Here is a 26360-nt window from a genome sequence, read left to right on the forward strand (position 1 = left end):
TAGATAAGCAGGCATTTGTTGCATACACTGGCAAGGGGTAGGTTACTAAATGCATTTCTTTGAGCTGGGGCTGTTTAGTTTGGGGAAGAGGCGGCTGAGGGGAGACCTTATTACTCTCTTCCAGTACCTGAAAGGTGCTTACAGTGAGAGCAGGTTAGGTCTCTTCTCACTGGTGACAGGTGACAAGATGAGGGGAAATGGCCTCAAGTTGCGCCAAGATAAGCTTAGGTTGGACGTTAGGAAACACTTCTTTACAGAAAGGGTGGTTAAACATTGGAATAGGCTCCCCAGGGAGGTGGTTGAGTCATCATCCCTGGATGTGTTTAAGAGCCGTTTGGATGTGGTGCTCGGAGATATGATTTAGCATAGGGTTGTCAGAGTTAGGGTACTATGGTTAGGCTGCAGTTGGACTTGATGATCCTTGAGGTCCCTTCCAACCTGAATAATTCTATGATTCTATGATTTTTCATATTAGACACATTTATAGCTCAGGCAGCAGGAAAGATATGACTTAATGTTGATGCTGATATGACTTATATTTTAGAGATGGTGGCAATGAATTTTAGAATAAAAATGTGATGTACGTGGGACCTCTGTGCAGAATAATATGATGCTGGTTATAACCAAACAGTCTACAAGGCAAAACCTAACCAAGACTAAGGCACTATCTTAAAATACTAAGATTCTTCTACATTATTACAACTACATTGAGAAAAGCATACATATGAGCCAAGCTAAATTCCATGAATCTGCCTTTTCAACAGATCAGCATTAGCTTCAAGTACTTTTTTCTGGATCTCTTGCCTCTGGAGCTAAACTGGTTCTGATATGCAGATTAAAGTTTCTGCAGGCTCCTGAATCCTCTCTTCCCTGGCTCTTTCTTCATCTCATCTGCCCAGCTACAGTAAATTAGCGTCTTGTTACCTTGAATGTTTATTCTCACATTCAAAAATGGCTTTGAGGTATGTTTCCAAAGACTGCTGGAGCTATAGCAACAAAGTGGAGGAGCTGTAGTGGCCCACTGGCTGCTCAGATCTTGAAGAGAACCAGAAAACTGCTGAGACAGCAATATAGTTTTGCATGACCTGGGACAGACCAGCAGGTGGAAGCAGTGAGAAATAAGAGATCAGAAAAGGCTCACTGTTCAGCTCCAGAAAGCATACAAAGTGAGAAACCTTTCCTAGATTATAAATAATTTTTACAATTAGAATATTATATTGTCATATTAAAGTGATATCTTGTTACTCATATAACCAGCCTATAATCAATAACTAACAGACATCTATGTACAAGGGATGAACGAGAGAAGGCCACAAACACAGCAATTCAGATTTTTAGTATAAATCTCTGCTTTCATAGACCAGTGCAAGCATTTCCAATGAGAAAGACTCAAGAACATTTTCACACTCAGGAATTTGGTAAGGATATATAATGATCAGATTCAAATCCAGCAAAGCATCCATACAAGGGAATAACAATCTCTAAAATACCTTTGCAAAAATGTTTAAGTTCTGCCTTAGGTATTATTGCTTATTCACTTTCCTTTACGGTTTGCTTCTTGTAATGCTGGATTTTTTCACTATAATTGAGTAATTAGAAGTGATTGGCAATCTGATTTCCTTCCATTTAGACAAGTATGAAAAGAAAAAGCCATGATACCAACGCACATGTTTACATGTAGTTTACAGTCTACAGACAATCTGAGTTTTAACAGTAGACCAAGAAGAAACATTAAGAACAGCAGTGTCTTTTAAAGTAAACAAGCGCTAATACACATTTAACAGTTATTTATACTACATTTTTGTTTCCCAGTATAAATTACTTCCCTTGAGGGCTGCGGACCAATGATTACAGTAGGAGTCATGACCAGTAACTTGTATTCAAGCCTGAAGCTCACCAGCTGTACAATGCTGAACATGCCTTTCTACTGTTTGTCTGTTTCAGTAGTAGGAAAAAAACAAAAAACAAGAAACAAAAAAACCCAACCAGGAATAACAACACATACTTCCATATGTATGCTAGTTTACAGGACTTGTGAAATAAGTTATTTGAAGCGTTTCAGCTACAAAAGGAAAATATGTGGAATTAATTCACTGACAGATAATAAATAGTTACCTGTGTTGCCTCCCAGCCCCACTGCCTGTACTTGGGATCGTGCGTGAATCTCCACATATACCAGTAGGTCTCAATCACCTCCGGTCTTAGGATATAATACTTCTCATTCTGACGGACTGCCACTGCCTCTACACCACCATCAAATTTGAATGCTTCTGGACCCAGCTTTAATGCTGCAGAGCAAAGAGGGAAAAAAGAAAAAAAAGAAAAAAAAAGGAACATTTTTACTCCTGACAAACCATAGGAGGAAGGGTGGATATGAGGCTGCTACATCCCAAGTATGTGAGAGAAGCAGGATCTAGCTCATCTTAAAGCAGTCTCATAAATATTTCCTATTGTTGAGGACTTTTCTTATGAACTTATCCAATTCCTGGGAGAAAACTACCTATCTTTACAAGCATACAGTAATCCTCTTGAAAACTAATGAAACACAAGGAATATGAACACATTAATATATTCAATTATAGGATAAAATTAAAACAACTGACATCAATTCTTGAACAGCAAAAGAAACAAAAAGGTCAACAGATGTTTTACCGCCTTTTGATCCTACCCAGCACAGCTGGAAAAGATCTTACAACAAAAACAGACGTCACCACCCCAAATAAGCTATCTCATTCAAACTCTTGGTTTAGCATAGTGCTGTCAGGCCACCAAAGCTCATGCGCTTCCTAGTGGAATCCTCTAATAAAATGTTTACAACTACTCAATGGAAACTTAGCCACATCTGAAAATAAATCTCTAAACGAAGAGATTTGCTGCTTCTGCCTTTAAAGGAAGACGTAACAGCACAGTGCCAGCATCTGGAGGTCTATTTTCAGCTTGGTTGCTACTAGATCTATTCAATAGTCCCTAGCTCTCCTGCTGGAGAAGAGAATGAACAACTGATTCTCACCCAACATTTTCCCTGGTGATTTTGCAAATCTGTCATTTCATACCTAAAACGTTTATTTTCCATATGAAAGAATCCTATCTGATTCAGTTGTTCCTTTAATGGAAATTATTCTGTACCTTTAGTTTTCCTCCCAGGGCTATCTGCAACTCTTCCAACCCAACTACAGTGTTACTGAAACGTGTGGACTAGTTTGAACTAAATGTACTGGCAAGATTAATATAGCTACATAATAATGCTCTCTCTTTTGTTTCTTCTCAGTTTGTTTTTCCTGACTGATACAGAGAGATGGTATTTTCATAATGTTGTCAGCTAAGAGCTCATCATCTTATATGTGAGATCTGAAATTATTTTTTCATAGATGCCTTACTTTACATTTAACTATTCTGAACTTAATTAACTCAGTTATTACTCAGTAAGTCAACCCCATAAGATCCTGGTGCAATTTTTCAGCCTTCTCTCATTACTGATACCCCCAATAGCCTTTTCTCAGTTGCCATCAGTGTGCATACTGTTCATGCTCTTTTCCTGAACATTTATGTACGTGTATATTCTATGTATAAATATACATACACATTAAAATATAAGATAAAATTTACCTTTATACATGTATTATAAATAAAATTACATATTAAACAGATTACCACTGGTCACCATCTCTCGAAGAGATGAATAATTATATCTGCCCCATTTGTCCTATTCATCCGGCTTATTTTCACTGGAGTTGCCATACTTAAAATAACAGCTAATGCTATACCCAGATTCTGGGGATAGTTTCCATCAGAAACTTCAATGATGCACAAAAAACTTCATCATAAAATAATCTCTCTATAGACAAAACTTTAATTCAGCTAATGAATGGGAAAAATCTTACACATAAAGAGTAGTATATTTTACTTAGAATACCATGTGCTATAAAACATCACATTCAATGAGCTATATAGTCTTGCTTACTAATTCAATCTCTACAAGAGCTGCAAAAGCAAATTATTCATTTTAACTTGTAAGTGGTATTTTTATTCTTTCATCTTTTTTCATTATCATTTATGGATTTCACATTACTAGATGTTTTATGCCACTGCCATGTCATTTAATGGTGTATATGTTAAGCATTTAAAAAAGAGTTCCTCAGTAACCATAATACTTCCAGGTGTACAGTCCACACACAAGCATAAACCCTGGCAAACCTTGCACCACAAGAACACAAAACCTTGTACCACAAGAACACAGAACTTTTAGCCTTGTCAAAGCCCACTCACAGCATTATGACCTCTTCTGCTCAGCCAATACATTGGCATACAGATCAAAGCACAACTTGCATCTTCAGTTCTCTCAGCCTTCTCTCCAAATTGACAGCACACCCAACTACAGAAAAATCTTGAAGTCTTCTACCAAAGAATGGGAGATTTAGGATGACTGCAGGATTAATCTATCAACAGTTTATGTTAAAGAAAAAAAGCAGAGCAGGTATGAAGCCGAAGTATGTGTGGATTACATATCCCCAGAGAATGTGGACTCAAGTATCACTACTCCATGTCTCAGAGACAGATCAGAATCATGCCTGTATACTCCACCTTCACCTTCCAAAGACCATCAGCTTCTTCCAGTGAATCAGAAAGGCAACGCACAGGGACTGCTAGGTTGACCATCACCTTGAATAGAATCTACAGGGATTTTCAAAGACCTCTAGAAAGAGCCTGAGCTTCTCAGGATATTCTCAGTCACTTTTCCAATCTACAGCTCAGGAGTCTGAAAGTCTTGGAGAACACTGAGAGGTGAATTAGTTTATCAGAGTGACTGTGTCCATGCATTAATCCATTACTGTCCACATGAATGTAAATGCTAACTGTCATTGGGACATAATGTTGATTGAAATACAACAGGAAAAGATACAGGACTTTCCACTTCTCTGTACTAATCAGCACTATGGTACAGACAGCATCGTAAGAGATGAAATGGGTAACTTATTGCTGAAAGAATGCAATTTGATGAGAAAGGGAATACAAATGATGGAGTAACACCATGAAGGATTAAGGCAAAACTTGTAACAAGCCATGTAATAGAAGACCGTCAGGTAAACAGACCAACTTATATTTGAACAATGAGACTTCAAAAAGAGACTTGAGAAAACAGCATGCAAATAGCAAATTTTTCCAAAGAGGTAAGTCTGCTAGTCATTTCAGATTTGCTCCTAAAAAACTGCAAGATGGCAATGCAGTTTAAATGTTCAAAGCTAACTTGATGGTAATGATTAATATGTTTTCAGTTAATCAGTCTCCAGGCTAATAAAAACAAATACTTTCACCTAAGTTGGGTGAATACGATGGCCAGGCACCTTATAGAAACAATGAGATCTGTACAGAGATCAAACAACTGATTTTTGAACTGGAATTGGTCTACCAATTCTACTATAATTTTTGACTGAAATATGAAATAAGGCATTCTTAAATTTAAGAGACATTAGTCCTCCTCTCTGTAGAGGTGAGACATTCCCCAGCATCGCAAATCTGAACTGAGATTACATATGAACACATAGAAGTCTAAAATGGAGTTACGTCCTTCCTCCACATCTGATGCTGTGAAAAAGCTATGCATCTTCACACTGACTTATACTGACTACAGCAGCAACAACCGCCAACTGTTGGCGTTATGCAGAGAGGCAGAGATGGTCTCATGGCCTGAGTCTGAATTTCTTTGCTTTATATCCAGCAGGACTCGTAGGTGCAGTAGGCTCACAGATCTGAGATTGGTCTTATTTAGAGGCTGGGAGACTTGGCAGACACCAGCAACAGTCTGTCCAAAAGCTGATGGTGTCCTTGTGCTACACTTCCTATCAAGTTAAAAAAAAGTTCTAAAATCTTCAGCCTCAGTAATGCACTGTAAGCATCCAAAAATTCTGCATGGGATCACTAAGACACAATCTAGGGGACTGAATACTCAAAACATCAGGAGAAAGCTCTTCTTTCAGTGATGCTAGCTCTAAGGCAAATCAGTCAGTCTATATCACTGTTCAAAACTGTGATCACATGGCAACTTTTTCTGGTTAAATGGGAAAGTGATCACTGTTGGCAAAACGGAAAGAAAGTCAGTTTTTTTCATCAGTAAAGAGGTGAAAAAGCAGGATGCTTTATTATCTGCAGGGTGGTCCTCAATCCTCTCCAAATGACTAATGGTAAACCATGCACCTTTTTATCATAAGTTTAGGGATGCAAGATTAAGTATTTGAATTGGGGAATAAGTTGGAGTACATAGGGGAGCACTGTAAACTAGCTACAGCGTGTGGGATTCCTGCAACACAAGATCCTCTTCCACCCATCACAACTGGGAGATGATGGCCTTACATGCCTGCACTGCAGGAGCAAGAACTCCTAAATACAAAGATGATCCGCTACTGAGAAAAAAAAACAAACAAGAAAACAAAAAAAATGGCCAGCAACAGAATGCTTGAATTCAAGAGGTAAACCAGAGAATGGAGAGGGTTTCAAAATGGCCTTTCTCACCTCAAGGGTCTTTAGAAGCCATCAACAGGAACAAATGAATCCAGGGGATCATAAGGATGGTCTTAGAAATGATGAAAGTCTGGGTGATTCTCACATCAGTTGTGATAGCTTCAGTTCCAAAGGCAAGTAAATAAGAATACAGGCAGAAGTAAATTAAGAATAAGGGCTATATTACCTTGTTTTGTTAAAGGAGGATGAAGACATGACAAATACTTTGTCTCACACAGGGTGACAGAGTTTGCCTGAAGATACAGAGTAATGTATGAGAGGAGAAAAGCAGCTTGAGAGGATACTATTACTGTCTTAAAATATTCTAATAAGTAAAAAGGCTCCAGACACAAATGTCACAGCATAAAATCACCTCAGTGCTAAATAAGCAGGTGTGCTGTCACTGCAAGACCATTTTACTGGCAGTGGTAAAATCTGCTCAGACCAAAATTGCCCCATTTGAAATAATACTAAACAAAAATCTTGGTACCTAAATCACTAGTCACGCAACCAATAATCTCCTGTTTATTTATGTAAACTATGGAAAGCATGATTTCAACACAGAATTTCAGGAGATAGTATTTCATGATATGATAATTCTACCATATAGACAGATTGCAGAAAATACAGAATTTAGTTTGCCTGACACTGTCTGTACTACTGAATTTTCTTTTCTCTAATCTTTCTTTTATACCTGCAGTAAGCACAATAGGATACTGACAGTTGGCAATATAATGTCCTTCTTTTCCGTAAGTGCTTTTGTTCTTTGAAATTCTGCTTTGATTTTGCTAAGACTGGATCTTGAAACAGCAGTTCATTTCATACTTGCCCCTTACATAAACTTAGGCTACTTAACATAGTATCACAACACTAAAATATAGTAAGACCAGGCACGTACCTCTGTTTATTATGAGTAACGCTGGGAAGACAAGGGAAAGGACAGTTCTGGTCTACCCAAAGAAAAAAGCTCCCTGTCCTCAGTACACAGCCTCAGAGCCTTGCTGTCTCCTCTAGGACACCAAATGGGGCAAAAGCTCTCCCAGGTCTATAGGAAAGAGAAGCTTTTGCCTATGGTGACTCAAAAATAAGTCTATCAGCTGAACGAGGACAACTATCCATCCTCCAAAAGAGAGCCTTTTTCTGTAACCAGCTAGTTCTCATATCACTATGTACAATTATGTCTAAATTCTACTGTTAAAGTGTTAAGAACTTGTTGACATTTCACACATAGCAGATCATTATTTTCTCAGAAAAATCAGGGCAGAAAAAAAATACAAACTACTGAGACTGTAGGACTGAACAAAAGAAAACTAGGACACTGCAAATTCACAGCTGTCTGTACAACTTTCAGTCTATTCCTCACATGTGTTCTTACACAGTCATTAAATATGTAACCAAAAATTTTATCCCTCTGTCTTCGGACTTACTTAGGGTACAGAATAAAAATCTGAAGGAAAAATAAAAATAAGGGCAGCACTTGCAGCTGTAAATTTAGCATTGCCAATTCTTATGTGTCTGATTTAAAAATTTTAATGCAAGTTTTCAAAAAGCAACAGCACCTACAATATTATCTCCTATCTTTTTCCTTAAGAGTCCTTAAATTTTTTTTTGTAAGGCAACGTTATAACAATACTATGTAATCCTTGTGAATAAATACATGAATTCTCATCTTAAAACTGCTATGAGTAGTTCCCATCACTTCTACAAGGATGTTATTTCAGAAGCTCACTTCTCAGATAGCCACACAAAGCCATTTTCAATTTCTAGGCTATATTTACTCATGGCAAGCATATACATTCTTGTTCTTTATGCAGCTGTATTACTTCTAGCTTAAAATAGCTGTATTTCTTTTTAGTGTTTATCCACTGATATGACAACAAATCTATTATTTTCTTGGATATTACTTTTCTCATCTAAGCAGGTCAACTTCTTTTCTTACTATAAGATAAGAGGTCTGTCACCCTCATCGTTTTGTTGGTCCTTTTCTGCATTCCTTCTGCTTCTGATTCAGATTTGTACAGAGTATTCTGTATGACAAATTATACATGTCTTCTAAAGCAGTGTTAATATTTTCTTATCTCTGTTGAAAATTCTTCACCTGATACAGACTAAGGCTGCACTAGCATTTTTTAACTCCCAGTTTACAGAAAGAGCTCCTGGTCTTTTTTCTATTAACTTCTTCCTTCTGACAGTTCAGTCAAGGTCTTCTTGTTTATTATTCTAAGAATCCTGTGTTTTAACTGTCTTTTGATTTTATACCCATAGTAAGTGTAAATAACACACTTCAACTTTATGCATCAAGGTGACTTTAAAGACAAAAAAATAGAAAAAAGAGAACATGATACGAAAGACTAACTTGAGAAATTTTCAGCCCAACAATGAAGGCTGACACTGCCTTGTCATTAGTCAGGTCTTTGATCATCTCACAATTTGCACAGTAATCTCCATCCTCTCTACTCTAATTGTACTTAGCCAGAATGTATTATTACTAAAATCAGTTGAAATTACTTTTGCAAATTTCTCACTCTACACAACTGTAAGAATAATACATATGAAATGAAAAACTGCCTTGGAATCTGGGATGACAAGAATTCACACATACTCCCTTCATCTCTGCACCCACACTGCATATTGTAGCCAACTGTCAAACATGCAGGAAGATTTCACATTTACTCACCATGATGGAGATGAGAAGTAAATACAATTGACATTAAGACAATTATACCGGTATAAAAACAGTGGATACTAGGAAAGGAATAAGTCCGTAACAACTCTTAGAAATAATTTTAACAATTTCTATATTCAGCTACTGAAATAACTGGCAATGTATCTTACTTGTTCTGTCATATGACTCATGACAAGTATGTGCAATTTCAGCTCCAAGCTGCAAGTAATGTCCAGCTTTGTCATCTCGGGAACCATCTGCTCCAAGGGCAAACATTCCCCCCGCAAAACAGGTCAAATGGCCCATCTTTCTCTCAAGGTGCCCATTCTTCCACTCTCCAATGAAGGTCAATCCTCCATTGGACTTTCTGATGAGGTGTTTTTCTATGGCCTACAAGAAGGTTAAAAGAACTTTCAAATACTGCTTTAAATGCAAGTTTTACATACTAACACTTCTTAAAAGAATATTGTTTTCAAAACAAAAATATTTTTCTTTTATCAAACATACTTTTGAGCACCACATGAACAAACAGGTTTAAGAATATAATTTCAGTGAATGCAAAAAATACTCTACTTACTAAGTTACATTTATGAAACCTGTCACAGGAAAGTCACAACACAGATGACATTACAATTTTATTTGAGAATTAAGCACATTCTATGGTTCACGTAACTGCTCGTCTACTTGTTAACTATGAGAAGTAAATATCTGTTCTACCATACAGTTTGTGTGTATTCACACAAATTTGCTGGATATTTTCTGTCAGCAGTATGTAAATGTAACACCTGTACTCCCAGTCAGCCTCTAATAGAAACTGAAAAGAATGCTCCAGCTTCCTTTTAGCCTCTCCACAGCAGCTTTTTGATTGCATGTGGTCAAAGAATGGGTGAGGGTTTGTGCAGCTGTTCACAAAGAAGCACTATAGAAGTAGGTGAAGGAACAGCTGCTTGTTCTTTTGCACTTTTGTACCTGTGTATATTGCCTGTGATTTATAAATGGCACTCTTTTGACACTGTTTGGAGAAGAGCTGATGTAACTTGCAAAAGTTTCCATGGAAAGTTTGCTAACTACATGGAAAAAAATGTATTTAGTTAAGCCTCTTTCAAAGAGAGTGATAATCTCCATCATCTATTGCAGTACTTACTCTCTTTAACATTATATAATTTTTCTTGTTCTGTAACTAGAATATTGTTACAGTTTGAGTCCATCATAAATATCTTCTTTATTATACAGACATTATTTCTACCTTTTTTCTAAAAATCTCTTTTGTAACAATCTGATAGGCTCACAACTTCCTCCAAAGTGCATGGAAGCTCTGGTCAGAATACTCTAAAGCTTATTGGAGTCGAAGGATTAAATGCCATAAAAAAGGCATTTATTAGTCTCCTCCTTATCTCCAAGATCCATTATAGAAGCAAATCATTACTCCTCTCTGCTGCTTTTCTGATGCCTACAATATAATACAGCCCAAAGGTGCTGAGATATACTGAGACTACACAGAAAGAGAATGTTGCATTTAATAACTACAGTGATTATCTTGGATATGGTGGTCATGTCTGCTGCACACAGTGGTATCACTAGTATCCACACAGCATCTATGCTTGCTGTTACCACAACTCAGGTAACAAATACATGGATTAATCAGTTAACATAATTCAGATTTAAAAGTGAATAGTGAAATAGCTGTGACAATAGATATTCCAAGTGAACTTTTATTTATTTATTTTAATGTTGCTGAAGTACCATAGGGCTGCTAAAACAGCTTTATTGAACTCAGCACTATTTGGACTATCCACGTACTGAAACAATGTCTGACAGTCTTCCAATGTTTTCTTCAACAATTTCCCAATGGCTTTTTAAAGCAAACAAACAACCACCACAACCACCCAAAAAAACACCAAAAAGAATTCTTGAAGTTATTATCATAAAGGACAGAATTCCTAGGTTAGGAGCCTCATTCAGGGAAGACAATAATATAAATAAATAGTAATTGGAAACAGTTGTGCATGGTTTTTTTGTTTTGTTTTGTTTTTCTGAGTAGGTTCTTTTCTTGATATTCTGTAATACTAGCAGCAACTTTTGTGAATTGTTAGAATGCTGGGAATCTACACCTCAGCTATGCTGCCAACACGGCTCTCATAGTCCTTATGTGTTCAAAGTGTATGCACTAGATAAAAGACAATGCAGTGGATTACAGGGAGATGACAGAATAATAATACAGCAGTGCTCTATGTCTTACTTGGTCCTTATCATTTGGATGGTAAAATTCCTCTACTATCCTCTGCTGAGTCCATGTATTCTGAAAGTAATGAAAGAAATGCTGATCTGCAGTCCTCTTGGGTTCACTTCTTCACTAACAGTACTGACAGATCTGAATTTTGTGCTCATGGCAGGATCCAGTGAAAAGAATGCAGAAATAACTGACTGAGGAGGAATTGATGGCTGCAAAGTGCAACAATCATGCAAATTGGTATTGAAGACTACTACACTAGCTTCTACTGCCAGAATACCTGGTGCAGTTAACTGTTAAAACCTCAACTGTCCTGAAAGTACTGGCACAGGAAAGATAGGAGGTGCTGAAGATGATGCTAAGATGTATAGCATTAGCTGCATTGATTCAATTATCCTGGACTGCGGCAAAAGATTGTGGCAAAAATGACATATGATGATGATGTTAGGATTTCTATGACCATATGGTACATAAAACTTGAGGCACCATTTTTTGAGGAACACACTGTTTCTTTTAAGAGAGCTTAAAAGAGTTTATACTAGTTATATATTAGCTAGGTAATAATGAAGTACCATCTTCAGAGTAGCAAAACAAGCACCCTCAACAAGAAAATAAATGCAATCCTCTCAAAATACTGCACCATTTAACAACCTAAAAAGGACAACTAATATTTACAGAAACTGAAAATGAACACCTGGGCATTGCAGGAATACTGATCCTATTGGATTAGAAAAGTTTCAGAAGGTTGGAAGAGATGTGACATTTATACCCTTGGCTGGATGGCCAGGGCCACAGCACACTCCTGTAGGTACTGCAAGGCAATGGCATCCAGCCTGACCATAATGAGTACATATGTTGTAGAGTGGACGTGTGTACTTAAAGCTTCCAAAGAAAACACTTATTTACACCAGAGATGTGAGATTAACTGTTGTAAATAGATTCTTTTGTCTGTGAAATGACAGAAATAATTATCTCAGATGTGAACATTGAATGTTCTCTCTGATGTTCCTACTGTACAGAATCACAGAATTGTAGGGGTTGGAAGGGACCTCTAGAGATCATCGAGACCAACCCCCCTGCCAAAGCAGGTTCCCTACACCAGGTCGCACATGTAGGCGTCCAGGTGAGACTTGAGTATCTCCAGAGAAGGAGACTCCACAACCCCCCTGGGCAGCCTGTTCCAGTGCTCCGTCACCCTCACCGTGAAGAAGTTCTTATGCACATTCGTGCGAAACTTCCTATGCTGCAGCTTATGTCCGTTTCCCCTCGTCCTGTCTCCACGTACCACTGAAAAGAGACTGGCCTCACCACTATGGCCGCCACACCTCAGATATTTATAAACCTGGATCAGGTCCCCTCTCAGTCGTCTTTTCTCAAGGCTAAACAGACCCAGTTCACTTAGCCTTTCTTCACAGGGGAGATGCTCCAGGCCCTTCACCATCTTTGTGGCCCTCTGCTGGACTCTTTCCAAGAGATCCCTGTCTTTTTTGTACTGGGGAGCCCAGAACTGGACACAGTACTCCAGATGAGGCCTTACCAGGGCAGAGCAGAGGGGGAGGATCACCTCCCTCGACCTGCTGGACACGCTCTTTTTAATGCACCCCAGAATGCCATTGGCCTTTTTGGCCACGAGGGCATACTGCTGGCTCATGGCCAACCTGTCCTCCACCAGGACACCCAGGTCCCTCTCTGCAGAACTCCTCTCCAGCAGCTCATCCCCCAGCCTGTATTGGTGCATGCAATTATTCCTCCCTAGGTGTAAGACCCTACACTTGCTTTTGTTGAACCTCATCCGGTTTCTTACTGCCCAGCTCTCCAGCCTGTCCAGGTCTCACTGAATGGCAGCACAGCCTTCAGGCATGTCAGCCAATCCTCCCAACTTCGTATCATCAGCAAACTTGCTGGGGCTGGCCACTATCCCCTCATTAAGGTCATTGATGAAGATGTTGAACAAGACCGGACCCAGCACAGACCCTTGGGGGACACCACTGGTTACAGGTCTCCAGCCAGGGTCTGCACCACCTCTGCGCTCTGCCAGTCAGCCAGTTCTCAACCCAAACGTACGTGACTCTACTATTACAAAAAAATTGCATTCTTTGAGCTGCCTTGGAACAGAACTTGCTATGTTGTTGATAGCTGAACACACTGTTGGATTCTTCTTTTGGATATCTAGTGCTGTGCAATAACAGAGTGCAGATTAATTCTGTGAAACTAGCAGCTTAGAGCAGTCAAAGCGAACAGATCAAAAGGAGGCTTCCCCATCTCCAGCCAATGTAAGGAAGAGAATGCACTTTAATCCAGGCTGCATACAAGGTTCACATGATGATGCTAAATGCAAATAAGTTCACCCTCAGCATTTATCACCACAAAAAATTCTCAATGAATTTTACAGTTTCTGTGCATCTACACAGTAGGCCATTGAAAAGACGTGTACTCTGCAGTAGAAGGCTACACTCATGTTATAGGAGCATGTATAGGTTGTGGAGAACAGAACTTGTTCATATTTCTGCTATGAAGTATGTGATGACTTGGCTAAGACTTTATATGACGTGGATTGGGAATCACAGCATCTGAAAAACACATGCTATTATCATCTTTCTTCCTCTGAGTATCTCAAGGGATGGGATGTCATAGTCTAGTGCAAGACCTGAGAGGGAGGGTATGGTGTTATATCTTCTACACTCTTCATTATATAAGCTAAGGGAGTGCAGTGTGGCAGAACAGATACCCTCTTTTAGACTGGTGGGTGCTGAGAACATTTCCAACTCCGTACAACGAGTAGGAAGAATGTATTTTACACCCTTCCCCTTCTGTTTGCATAAATGACACTAAAACTTGGCTCAATGTTTTGAAAAACAAATGATAAGAAATGTTATCTGTGAAGGAAGAACTATGGTATAGGCAACAATAAAAGAAGAGTGAAGGAATTGGCTCTGAAAATAATTGGAGATTTTAATTCAAAATTTAAACTCCTGACTCTTTGCAGAATCTCTTTCAGTATTAAATAGGACTTGAAATAAATACAAAGTCTGATCCAAAAGGATATTCCAAAACGTATACATCAGAATTGCTCATGTAGACTCAAACGTGTGCTGCTGGGGTTAGCTGAGAGAAAGCCAAAGGGGAAACATTCTGATGCACTGCTGGTCATATCACTTAAGAAGCAGGACTGGTTTGGCTCTTTCTCCCTCCTATGCACACTATCCTTTCTAGTCCCAAATTTGTTTTGCTATGTCTCAAGAGACAGAGATTTGCCCACACAAAATATTTGTGAGACTGGACATACGTCAAAGAGAATCAAAGTTTATGTTCTCTAATTGTCAAGTGTCCACCATCTAAGAGCCAGAATAAAATATTTAAACAGTAACTACAACAGATGTTAAAAGCTTAACAGCCATTTTAAAGCCCAGAGGATACAAAAAAAACTGCAACTAAAACTTCTGGAAGAATTCAGCTACTGCTTTTAACTACTAACACTGGTTTATGCAAACCCTGGAAAGCTAACAAAATTCATAAAAAGACTGAGAAATAGCTGATGATGTAACAGTATTTTAAAAGGTTAACGAAAGAACATATAAAATTAGTTATGTAGTTTGAAAAAATAAATGATTGATTGACAAGTGCATACTGATATCACTAAGAATATTAGGAATTTCTTTGGTATTGTACAAAACATTGGTCCTAAACAAGATCTAGGCAGCGCATACAAAGTGGATTGACAGCTGGACTGACAGAACAGTTCAAAAGAAATTGTGAAAAATTCTCATCCTATAAGGATTCTGAAAGGATGATTTTATTCAATGGCAGGCAGAATTTCCACCAGTAATCTGCAAGAAAAAAAATGTGAAAAAATTTGCAAATGACACAAAAATGATGGAGGTATAGATAGTGATAAAGGAAAAGACAGCCCTATAAAATCATACAGGAAAAGTGTAAAATAGGTTTCATTTGAACAATTGTGTTTTAATAGAGATAAGTATAAGGTCACACATCAGGGAATTGGGAATGTAAATCACAGCAGAAGGAAAGCAGTAAATCAAAATACTATAACAAACTTCAGAGTATAACCAACTGGGAAATGGATGAGAGTGGTATGCAAAAGTTAAGAATGCAAACACAGCTCTTGGCTGGGTGAAGAGGAGAAACTTGGAAGAAACCAGGTGGTTATTAGAATTAGCAGAACCATTACAGAAACTACATATCTAATTCTTGTCTCCACAGACTTAAAGACACTGGAAAGTATTTAGAGCTTAAGAAGAAGTTATTCAGAGTCTGGAAGAACTGTTTTATAATGTGACATAAAAGGATATCATACACCTCTTTCAGAAGAGCATGCCTCATACTTTTGTTGGCAACAGCTATGTGATAGGATAATCCTTTAAAACAATGTAAAAAAGTTCGAGTAGTTGAAAGCCAAAGCTGATGAAATTCAGGTCTGAAATAAGACATGACAGTTTCAAAGCAACTTCAACTGGAATTTTATTACATTTATTTTTTAAAATGTGAATTTTCAGATCACAAAGAATAGAGATTTTTCTTTAGGAAACTGCCTGCACTATAATTGAGCTTTCAAGGCTTTTGTTGAAAGCAACATGACATGCACAGAGGTTGGAACAGGTTTGGTACCAAGTATCAATCTGCATGTGGATGCATGTGGATAAGATCACACAATCCCTGCTGCTGTTTGCACCAAAGCTAACTCAACTGAAGCTAGCTTTACTGTCATTCTCAGCTATTCTTAACTGTAGCTTAGGTACATGGACATATATGGGTACAAGTGAGCCCGACAAAATAAGATGCCTGCGTATGGGCACACTCAGGAATAACAGCCATGCATCATAAAGCTCAGAGGCATCACAAAAAAAGTCCCTATCCGAAATCCCCCTGAACTGCCTCTGGTCTCCTTGGGCTGGAGCTACTTGATTTGTGAGAACAAACCAGACTATATTACAAAAGACTGATAGAGCAAGGAAGAGGTATGAATTGCATAAGATAAATATCAAATATAACATCTAAACATTTTAGAAAATAATTTAAATAATAAAACAAATCAGCACTTTTAATTTAATTACTTTGCACCTGGGATTAAAAAACAAACAAACAAAAACTTGGTCACCTTGTACATCTTACATTAAGAGTTATTTCCAATAAAATGTTCTTTGGATTATTCCACTATAACACTTTGGATGAGCTGATGTTTTTAGCACAGCAATTTGCATCAGATATACTTTTTAAATTACTCAGGAAAGAAGCTTACATAATCAAAACAAGTCCTACATGTCGTTTTTTTTTTTTTTCTTTTTCAATCTTTAAATATGCTTTTTAATTCCACAAACAGGAAAACTCAATGAATTATAATCACCTCAATGGCATCGTCGTACATTTTTCTTGCTTCTGTGTCCGTTTTGTCTGACATAAGCCAGGCTTTCAATAAATATTCATAAAAACTGTCTCCCAGCCCGCCCACAGATGTGTGATCTGCAGGAAGAAAAGAGGTAAAGAAAAGTTGAAGAGCTTGTAATAATAGCACCTTTCATTTATTTAAAACATAAGCTTACATTTGAATATATATCACTGTAGAATTATCATTATTTTAAGCCTACTTACTAGAACAAGGCTGTAACGTATTCCCTTCCAACCTTTTTCATAGATCTGAATACTCAGAGCAGGCAGGGTAATTTTCCATGCCCACTACTTGTTTGTCTATACAGACTGTGCTTTATGTCACAAATTTAATTTAACCAAAGTTTTTACTTAATTCCACAGCACCTAGCTGTTTTACTGCTAGGGTTGTATATAATATATGTGTGTGCGTGTATGTATACTAAAGCATAAGAGCTCAGTATCGAGGATGCAACTAGGTCACGTGCCTGGCTATAAATCACCATGAACTAAAAGGAATCTAATTTTTCCAGGAGATTTTTACTTCCAACAGAACATTTACTTAACAGACTAATGAATTTCTCAAAGTAAATGCTCTTATTTAAATTCCTCCTTGTACACCACAAGTCCTTCTCTGTTTCCCTAGGCTAGACCAGCCACACCACGTGCTACACTGCAAGGCTTCTGAGTACTAGAATTCAGCACCACATAACCTAGATCTCTCAGTGCACAGATAACTTTTTGTCACCTTCTTCCTTTCTTGTAGAGATGACCTTTCACAAGTAGCATCACATGCAACTCTGTGCTGACAGACAACCTGAGAAGTACTTATGTTTTCTCTCTGGGTGATATCACACATCCTTCTCACATGAAGCTTACTGATGGTCTGACAGTGTTTCAGAGCTCCTGTTCCAACCAAGGTGAGCACTCTCTCAGTACACACACTTCATTCAAAAACTGTTACGATCTCTGAGATTTAATAAGCATTTCCAAGCAGAACAGCACATGCCTCTTCATTTTCAGTATAACAGTAACTTCTGGTATCAGAAGTTTTAGTCTGCTCACTACAGAGTGAGGAAATATTTAAGAATGACTTCATCACAATGCCAGAAATCCACTGCCCTGTGCACAGTTGTTATAATCATGCAACTCCCATTTCACTGTATGGGAAAAAATAAAATAAAGATGCAATATTTCCTTTCAAACTTAGTCAGAAAAGCAGTATTATTTACAAACTTTCTGGGATAAAGGTGTAAAAGTAGAGCTCACCCATTTTTTACTGCAAGCAGTGCTACGCCCTGCATGCTTCCTTGTCTCTAGAGTTACAAGCAGAAACTCAGAGCTGGTAGACTTTCACCTAATTCTTCTTGCTGCCTCTCAACTCCTCTGCTGATTACTCAAGGATTTCTGAACATAAGTAGAGGCAAATAGAAAGCCTGTTAGCTTTCCCATGTGTTCCAGTTGTGAGTTTGGGGAAAATAATTTCATACCCCTTTTTTCCATCCCAGCACCTCTGAGATTTTCATACCCAACTATTCTGTGATTTAAATAAAAAACAAATCAGTTTTCTAGTTCTAAGCTGCAAGAGGGCATTCAGGCAATGAGTCATTTTCCTCCCTATGTGCAAGCACCGGAAATTACTCCTTCAAGGAACGATTATACTCTCACACAGACAGAAGAACTAAGGGTCCATGGTCATCAGAGTAAAATAAACAAATCATGTCAAGACTTCAAAGTTACAGCTCTTCTCAGAACTATTCAAGGGACTGCTTTCAAAAGAGATGCAGCGTAAAACTACTTCTGCCTCCTCTTCAGCCAAGTTCTGCCACTTCAAAGGCTGCTGCCAGCACTGCTAGTGCACCAGGTGTCCCTCACAGATGTCAGAACAGGGCTGCTACTGCCTCTGAGCAGCATTTCTCTCCAGCTGGATCCAGGGCATAAGAATAAGAAGATGAGTGGAAAACATTTCTTTCTTCAAGTAGGAAATCCATGTTCCAAGTGACTTCCCAAAATCAATCATTAGAAATGCTCCCTGTTTCACTTCTGCTTCTTCAATCATTTGAGAACTGTCCTGGCCAGCAGCTCTCCTCCTCCTCCACATTCCTCCTTGTCCTGGCTGAAAAGCACAAGGAGCCAGTGTCATCATGACACTCAGCCTCTTTTGCACCACCTTCGTGTGTTCAGAGCACAGAGCTGTGCAAGTTTCCCAGGTGCAGATTCTCCTCACATTCAAGCAGAGAGACAAAAACACTAAAGTGAGGAGTTCCAGAGAGCCTCAGCTCCGTGCAACAGATCTCTGTTTATTGCCATTTTGCAAAAGTCACAACTACCATCTGTTTTCAAAGCTCCTCCTGGATTAAACACGAGGTTCCACACTCCTAGCTGGTGCCCCTCACAGCTGGACCTCAGGGAAGATCTGTCAGAAAGAGCAAGCTCATTCTGTGCCATCTCATCTGCAGTAGGAAAGGGAAATATGAGGTTTAAGAGCTGCAATTTTTCAGATTCCTACAAGCTGCATTAGCACTCCTGGCAATATCATCCTGAGGTTGTCTTCTAAGGTAATAAGAAGCTGCCAAAGCAGAATTTGCTGCACTGAGGATGTAAGGATGATAAGTAGAAATGACTGAAAATTAAACAACTTTTCATGACAAGCTTCTCTCATTTAGCATGGAAATGCCAAAGCAATATTCTTCAAGATCCTTTAAAAACACAGATGTAGGTTTGGGTCATCACATATCATTCTGTCCAACACAGATGGCTTCCTACCAAAACTTATTGTTGTATGGTCCACATGGTTATTTTTACTGCTCTTTGAGCTAACACTCAGACTCAGACATTTAATTCAGCTCAGCTCAAAATGTTTTACTCATTAAAATGTTTTGTAGATATTTATAATTTTTTTTTAATCAGTCCTAACCTAACATGCCAATCCAGAGAACAAAACACAGAAGTCATTATTTGAATAAAAGAATTTGCGGTAGGGACTTGGCACTACTATTTAGTAGATAGCTTTGAAGGTATTATCCCTAAAAAGTTCAAGCATTTTGCAAATTTGAACATGGATTTAATTTTTCACATATGTGGTCTATAAGAATTATTTAATCAGCTCTATGTCATTTAAAGTTTTTTAGTGTAAAAAGCTATTTTACAGTGAAATCCTGAAGGAAAATTCTTTCCAGATAAGACAAATATAGCAAAGAGAACAGAAGTGTGAAGGCATATCCAATATGGCAGAAACCACACATTCTACTCAATGACAAGTATACATTTTTAGAACAATCACTTCTTTCAAAGGAAGATAAATTAAGATTTTTACATCCTTTCCCACACCCCCTTTTTTTTCATAAAGTAGGCTCAGATGATCTTTTTTGAAAAGGAAGGGATTCCAGCCAAGAATTCCTTGGAAATTCTTATTCTAAGTTATAAAGGGCAGTAGGGGCAGTTGCAAAGAACATAATCAACATTTGCAACCAAATGCAATTAGGTAGGTCACTCCAAAAGTAATGCTTTCTATGTATCTCCATGGAGACTACAACAGATACAAAGAGCACGATAACATTATTTGACAGAGCACATTCTCAGCCACAAAATACTACTTTTTAACAGTCACCACCATTAGCTGTGCATTTTCTCTAACGATGATGCCACACTCGTCAAAGTCTGTACCAGCAGAGGTGACACTGTCACCATCATCACTGCTAAAACATACTCACGGGGCTCACACCCACTGTTTGGTTCAGCAAATGTCAATGAATACCAATGGGCGCAACCGTTTCCACATGAAGGAATTCAATGACAAGTTTGCTTCATCCACATTCCCAACTGCAGGAGGTGTCGTGCTTGTGGGCTCTTGTCCTGATGGGGGATTTCAACCACCCAGATATCTCCTGAGATAGTGGCATGGTGAGTGGCAGACAATCCAGGAGACTCCTGGAGTCCGTTGGCGATAAATCCCTGGTCCAGGTATTAGATGGACTGAACCAAAGTGAAGCCTTACTGGATGTGGTGCTCACCAATGAGCAGGAGAGCATTAGAGAGGTTAAGATTGGAGGCAGCCTGGGCTGTAGTGACCATGCACCGGTGGAGTTTGTGATCTCGAAGAATGCAGGCCTGGCAAAAAGTAGAATCAGGACCCTGAACTTCAGGAGAGCTTCTCAAGGAACTGCTAAATGGAATCTCCTGGGAAACTGTCCTTAAGAGCATGTGTACAGAACAGACTGGCAGCTCTTTAAGGATACCCTTCTGAGAGTGCAAGAGCTCTCAATCCCCCAGCAGAAGAAACTGAGCAGAGGAGGCAGGCGACTGGCAAGGCTGAACAAGGACCTGCAGCTTAAACTGACAAAAAAGGGGAAATGTACAGGAAGTGGAAGCAGGGTTGTGTAGCCTGGGAAGAATATAGGGACATTGCCCATATGTGTAAGAAAGAAGATTAGAAAAGCCAAGGCACAGACAGAGCTGAATCTGGTGAGGAATGTGTAAAATAACAAGGGGTTCTGCAGGTACATAAGCAGGAGGAGACAGATCAAGGATAGTGCTCTCCCTCAGATAGCTCTCCAGGGCTGAGACAGTAGGGCTTTCTAATCTCAGCCACATCTGAGACACTATAACTTATCTGAATGAAATTTTGGGACTCTTTTTTAGTCCGATGTAGGTAACCCAGACACTATGCATTCACTCTGCTTGTTCTCATTTCTTACACGCAGATCTACCTAATGGCTGCAAATAACTTCCTTCAGAGCTGGTTTGTAAATAAACTGCAGTGCTTCCCAGTTAGGACAGCAAGACTGCAAGGTAAAAACATGTGACTTCTCCTTTTGTTTATGGGAAAAGTTTGGTGCAAGCAGGGAGATATTTTCCACAATAACATAAAGCCCCATAAAGATACCATTAATAATAAAATCTGTTCTAATGAAGGTCTACATGCTCTCAACTGCAAACAAAATATGTGTCCATTATTTTTAAACAGATGGCTTGATGTAGTTAGTGGCAGTTTAATGAGGAAAATTAAAAACAGTTCATGATTTGCTAAACCCTCTCTTTGTGCCTGAATTGTACAATTGTCAATTCCTGGCAACGCACAGGAATAAACTAAGAAGCCAAGTGCTGTATTAAAAACAAGACATCACGCAAAACAGACAGGGCGGCCCCAGCACCTACATGATGCTCTGGCATTGTAGCAGCACAGAGCAATAGCCATGCCCCTTCCTGATCCCCTCTCCCTGCACTGGCTTTGCAGTCATAAAGCTTTCACTGTTATTGCAGATAGAGTGAGGAAGGCAACACAAAAAGCTGAAAAGTATATTTTGTGAGCCAAACACTGCACCAGCACTTAAGCACAAGCAGCTGGAGATGATAGTATTTCAATTTATGAATTTGCAACTACAACACAGTATTTAAGACATTTTTAAATACATAGAGTTAGGGGGAGGGCGAAAACCAAAGAATTAGAAATTCGGAAGTCTGTAAAAGAAATTCCAATCTTACAAAAGGAAATATTAATTACGACTCTGAAGCAAAAGGAAAACTGACTTAAATCTGCATGTAACACAACAGCCAACAGACTGGCAACGCCAAGATGGACAAACTCCTGATTCATTTCAACCAAAAGAGTAATAATATTGAACTACTTTGTAATAAAGGACAAAGTTGTGAAAGGCAAGGCTGATCCTCCTAACATCCTGTCTTTGACAAAGAACTATTGTAATAAGTTAGGAAAGGATTTTCAGAGTGGGATAGAAAACTGTCTGAGGGAAGTAGTGAAGTGATTTAGCTAATACGAACTTTCATTAGGAAATTTACACATCCCATTGCCACTGTTCTGGTATCAACTGACCTTAGAGAAAGCACAAACTACAGGACATCCCTTTTTTTTTTTTACATAGGAAACTTTTAAACAATTGCTCTTCTGCTTATCTTCTGAGTACCTCTGATAAAATTTCAGTTCAATCTTCATGCAGTTGGTCTTAGCATCCCTCAGCTGCTCTAAATAGGTGCAAGTTTCCTTTCTAATCCTTTAATCCAGAAAGATGAAGCTCTAGAAACTGCAGTTGCTGCAATCCACTGTGGAATTCAATCTAAGCCATAGTGGATGACCTAAAATTGCAAAAACTTGTAAATTAACTGCAGTGGAGACAGCCCCAGTAAAAGGAGGTGGAGGTGCAATTTTTAGTCAGATATGAATCACTTATCACTAAAGAACATGTTACCAGCATGAGAATTTTTCTAAAAACATGCAGATTTCCACATAAAAGACCCATATTCAAAAAGCATATTTAAAAATGCAATGCCAGAGATTCAGAAATTAGGAGACAGCTGAGCATACACTTCTTTCTGTTCTAATGCCTGGTGTCACAACAGATTCAGGGAAGAGGAAAAGACCAGCTCAGCTTTTCCCAGCCTGGGGATGTGTGATGACGAATGCTCTGCATACACAACTCTAGGAAACTCAGCAGCTGAACTCTAAAAACTCCATATGGAGAAAGTAGGCAAATATTTTTCAAAGGCTTGAAAAAATATGGGTGTTTTTTTCCTCTAGCAGTCCTAAAACACACAACTCTCATAACACTTAATATCCAAAACACGATGATTTTTGAGGTTCTCAACTGTACTTGAAAAAAAAACTTTAATCAGGGCATAAGGATATTGCATCTCTAACTTCATTTAGAAATGGTTGAAGCAATTTTGTCAAAGCTCTTACAAAAAAAACAAACCAAAACAAAAACCATAAATGCGCTGCTTGAGGCAGACAAAACATTCAAGATGGTAGAGTTTGGAAGCTACAAATAAGAGATCAGCACAGTTCTCCAAGATGAGGGGGCATTTTACTTTGCTGCACCAGGGCAATACAATTCCTAACAGAACTTTATGATTAAAAGTATACATCAGGGAGATGCATTCTTCATCCACAGAGTAAAAGCATAGACTCTCTCCCCCCACTTGTCACCAAACTGTAATGATTTCTCATGCAACCATCAGAAGGTACACCTTCCCACATAGCTCAGAATGCGAATTCTCACTTGTAGAAGATGTAAGGAAAAGAAATGCACTATTACGTATCACCTGAACTCTATTACTCGTCTAGAAAATAATCTTGACTTAACTGTAAACAGCCAGTTGCACAGACTCCCTTCTTTGATAGGAAATAAGATTGGTTCAGAAACAGTTTAGATATCTGGAGACTCTAGTACAAGAAACAATTACTCAAGAAATACCAGATTCCAAAGGAGCTCTGACTTTAAAAATATACAGAATCGGTATCAAAATAGAACACTGCCAGTCCCCAGTCATTTTAAATTAGCTGTTTTCTAGGTCAACAATCTGACACTCAAGAATATCAGGTGGTATCATAATGCATGCTGGATTCTATTTATACAGACTGATTAATAGTGAAGAAAACAAAAGTTAATTATAGCTGTTAGAGGACAAACCACATATTCTAGATACTGATGCACTCCCATCAATAGCATAGTATAAAACTGTAGTTTGGTAGTACAGCAAAATAAAATACTCAGTTCATTACACATCAGTGTGTCCAGGCACTTTTATAACTCAGTTACACCATATATGAATCTTTAGGAATTTTATACACACATTCTTTGAAATACATAATTCATACAGATATTGGACCCCAGAATTTTCAATAAACAAAGCTTGTATTTGTTTAGGTTTTTCAGCATCCTGATGAACAGAACAGCAAAACATCTTAACCTTGCAGACTTGTAAAAGCATATTCCTTGTAACGAACCACTCCGCTGTATTTCATTAAAACAAAGTTTGATTGGATTAACTTGTTCTCGACTTCTAATGAATAATCAAATTTGAATGCAGTGTTTTCTTGGAACACAATTACATTGGTATATGGTTGTAAAGCAAAAGGGCAAGGAGAATTTCCCATCAGAGATTACATAGATTATTTTGTATTCATAACACACGCATATTCCTAAATACAAGAGAAGACAGAATGTTTTAGTGAGAAAAATTAAGGAAATATGCCAGGATAGCATAGAAAATTAAACAGCAAAGAACCAGTCTCACCTCATCTGCAACTAGTATATACATCTGCTATTCGAAGTCTAGAAAACACGTTGCATTTTTATTTGTTCATAATGTACTGAACTGAAAGCAGATTTGAAACTGAAAATAAACAGCAAAAACAAAACTCAAATAAAAAATGCCTGCATCCAGTCCCCATACTAACCATCACATACACAGCATATCTTCAGTTTTTTAACTGACGTTTCAGTTACAGATAAAAAATGAAATCTACTTGGTAAATCAAATAAATGTGCAGAAATGAAGTCAAGTTGGAAACTACTTCTTCAATAAAAGATTTTAATTCTGAATCATTTATACCTTTGAAAGAAAATCTTTTCCTTAACACCAGTGGGGGGAAAAAAAATATCACCCAAGGTTTAAAGCACTAAAAACTACTGTCCAACAATCCAAAGTGAAAAAAAATTGCAAAATATTTTTTTGAAAAATACAGGCCTACCTGACACAATTCTTTTCATTTCTTTTTACGTGATGGATGTTTTGCCAGGGCTTGACACTACATTTCCAAATTTGTTTTTTCATTCCTCTTGGTATTCTTGATTTCTTAGCATTGCATACAGAACACTTTTTAATTGTTGTAATGCCAGTATTAAAACATATTATTTAATAAACTACTATGCCTAAGAAAGGCATCTAGTAAACAAACAAAATAAGAAAAAAATGCAAAATAATTTCCTAAAGGAGAACATTAATAGCTTCACTTGGCAAAGATAGAGATTTTCTACTTTTACCATCTTTGTCACTAGTCATAACTAACACATTAACCTGTTAATTTATACAATTATATTTTTAGATTTATATTTCCTTTAATCTTTTGAAAGACTATTTCATTCTTCCATATTATTCACTTTACCTTACAAATCACAGAGTTTTTAATCTCCCACAAGTAGAGATAAAGACTGAAAAAAATGGGCCTCTGGCTTATTTTTAACACTGAAAATCCAGATAATGCAAATTCAAGCAGTCACTTCTCAGTCTTTGCAGCAGAAGGGAAAGTTTGCACTCAAGAAAGCCACTCATATTTTAAACAGATCTTCCCCTATCCTTCACTTAACAAGTGGGGATACCTACAATGTGTAAAAACTTTCTTTGTCAAATGATCTGGTTAAGTACTGCTGAGTACAAAAGAAATAACAAATAAGGAAACTGACAAACACCCAGGCATAACAAGCTGGTGGTAACTCTTCAGGTCCTTGATTGATGAGCTCATAAAGACTATTCTCAGACAAAGCCTTGGAAAATTAACTTGAATATCACATTGATAAAAGGGAGAAATGTGATTATCATTAATACGATATTTGAGGAGACTGTTGGGCTGTGCAAAACATGGGGCAGTTTAAGGGCTTTGTGACTTCATGCAAAATTTACAACTGGATATTAAGGGGAGGGCCAAAAGCAGACAAAGAGAAGGATGAGGGTAGACTGGGGAGTGGCAAGGAGAAATGGGAGACTGGGTGGGTTAAAAGTGCCCGTCCGCAGACCTAAGGCACCCAATGAGCAATCTATCCTTTTTTATGAAATCCTTTTCTTCACTGA

The 26360-nt window shown here is 38.1% G+C and overlaps 1 protein-coding gene across 3 annotated transcripts in view; it reads right to left on the reverse strand.

Annotated features, from left to right (window-relative positions):
- The window catches only part of MAN1A2 (mannosidase alpha class 1A member 2), a 132143-nt gene that overhangs the window by 15830 nt on the left and 89953 nt on the right, over positions 1 to 26360 (reverse strand). For all 3 annotated transcript variants that reach the window (XR_795100.2, XR_002117709.1, XM_010718173.2), the window contains exons 9-11: positions 16753 to 16868; positions 9331 to 9550; positions 2116 to 2288 (exon numbers count right to left, since the gene is read on the reverse strand). Coding sequence is in view for 1 of the 3 variants with exons in the window: in XM_010718173.2 (XP_010716475.1) it covers positions 2116 to 2288; positions 9331 to 9550; positions 16753 to 16868 (509 nt within the window). In the remaining 2 variants the exon portion in view is untranslated. The remainder of the gene's footprint in view (positions 1 to 2115; positions 2289 to 9330; positions 9551 to 16752; positions 16869 to 26360) is intronic.

The sequence above is a fragment of the Meleagris gallopavo genome, chromosome 1 (genome assembly GCF_000146605.3).
Source record: "Meleagris gallopavo isolate NT-WF06-2002-E0010 breed Aviagen turkey brand Nicholas breeding stock chromosome 1, Turkey_5.1, whole genome shotgun sequence".
Lineage (NCBI taxonomy): Eukaryota > Metazoa > Chordata > Aves > Galliformes > Phasianidae > Meleagris > Meleagris gallopavo.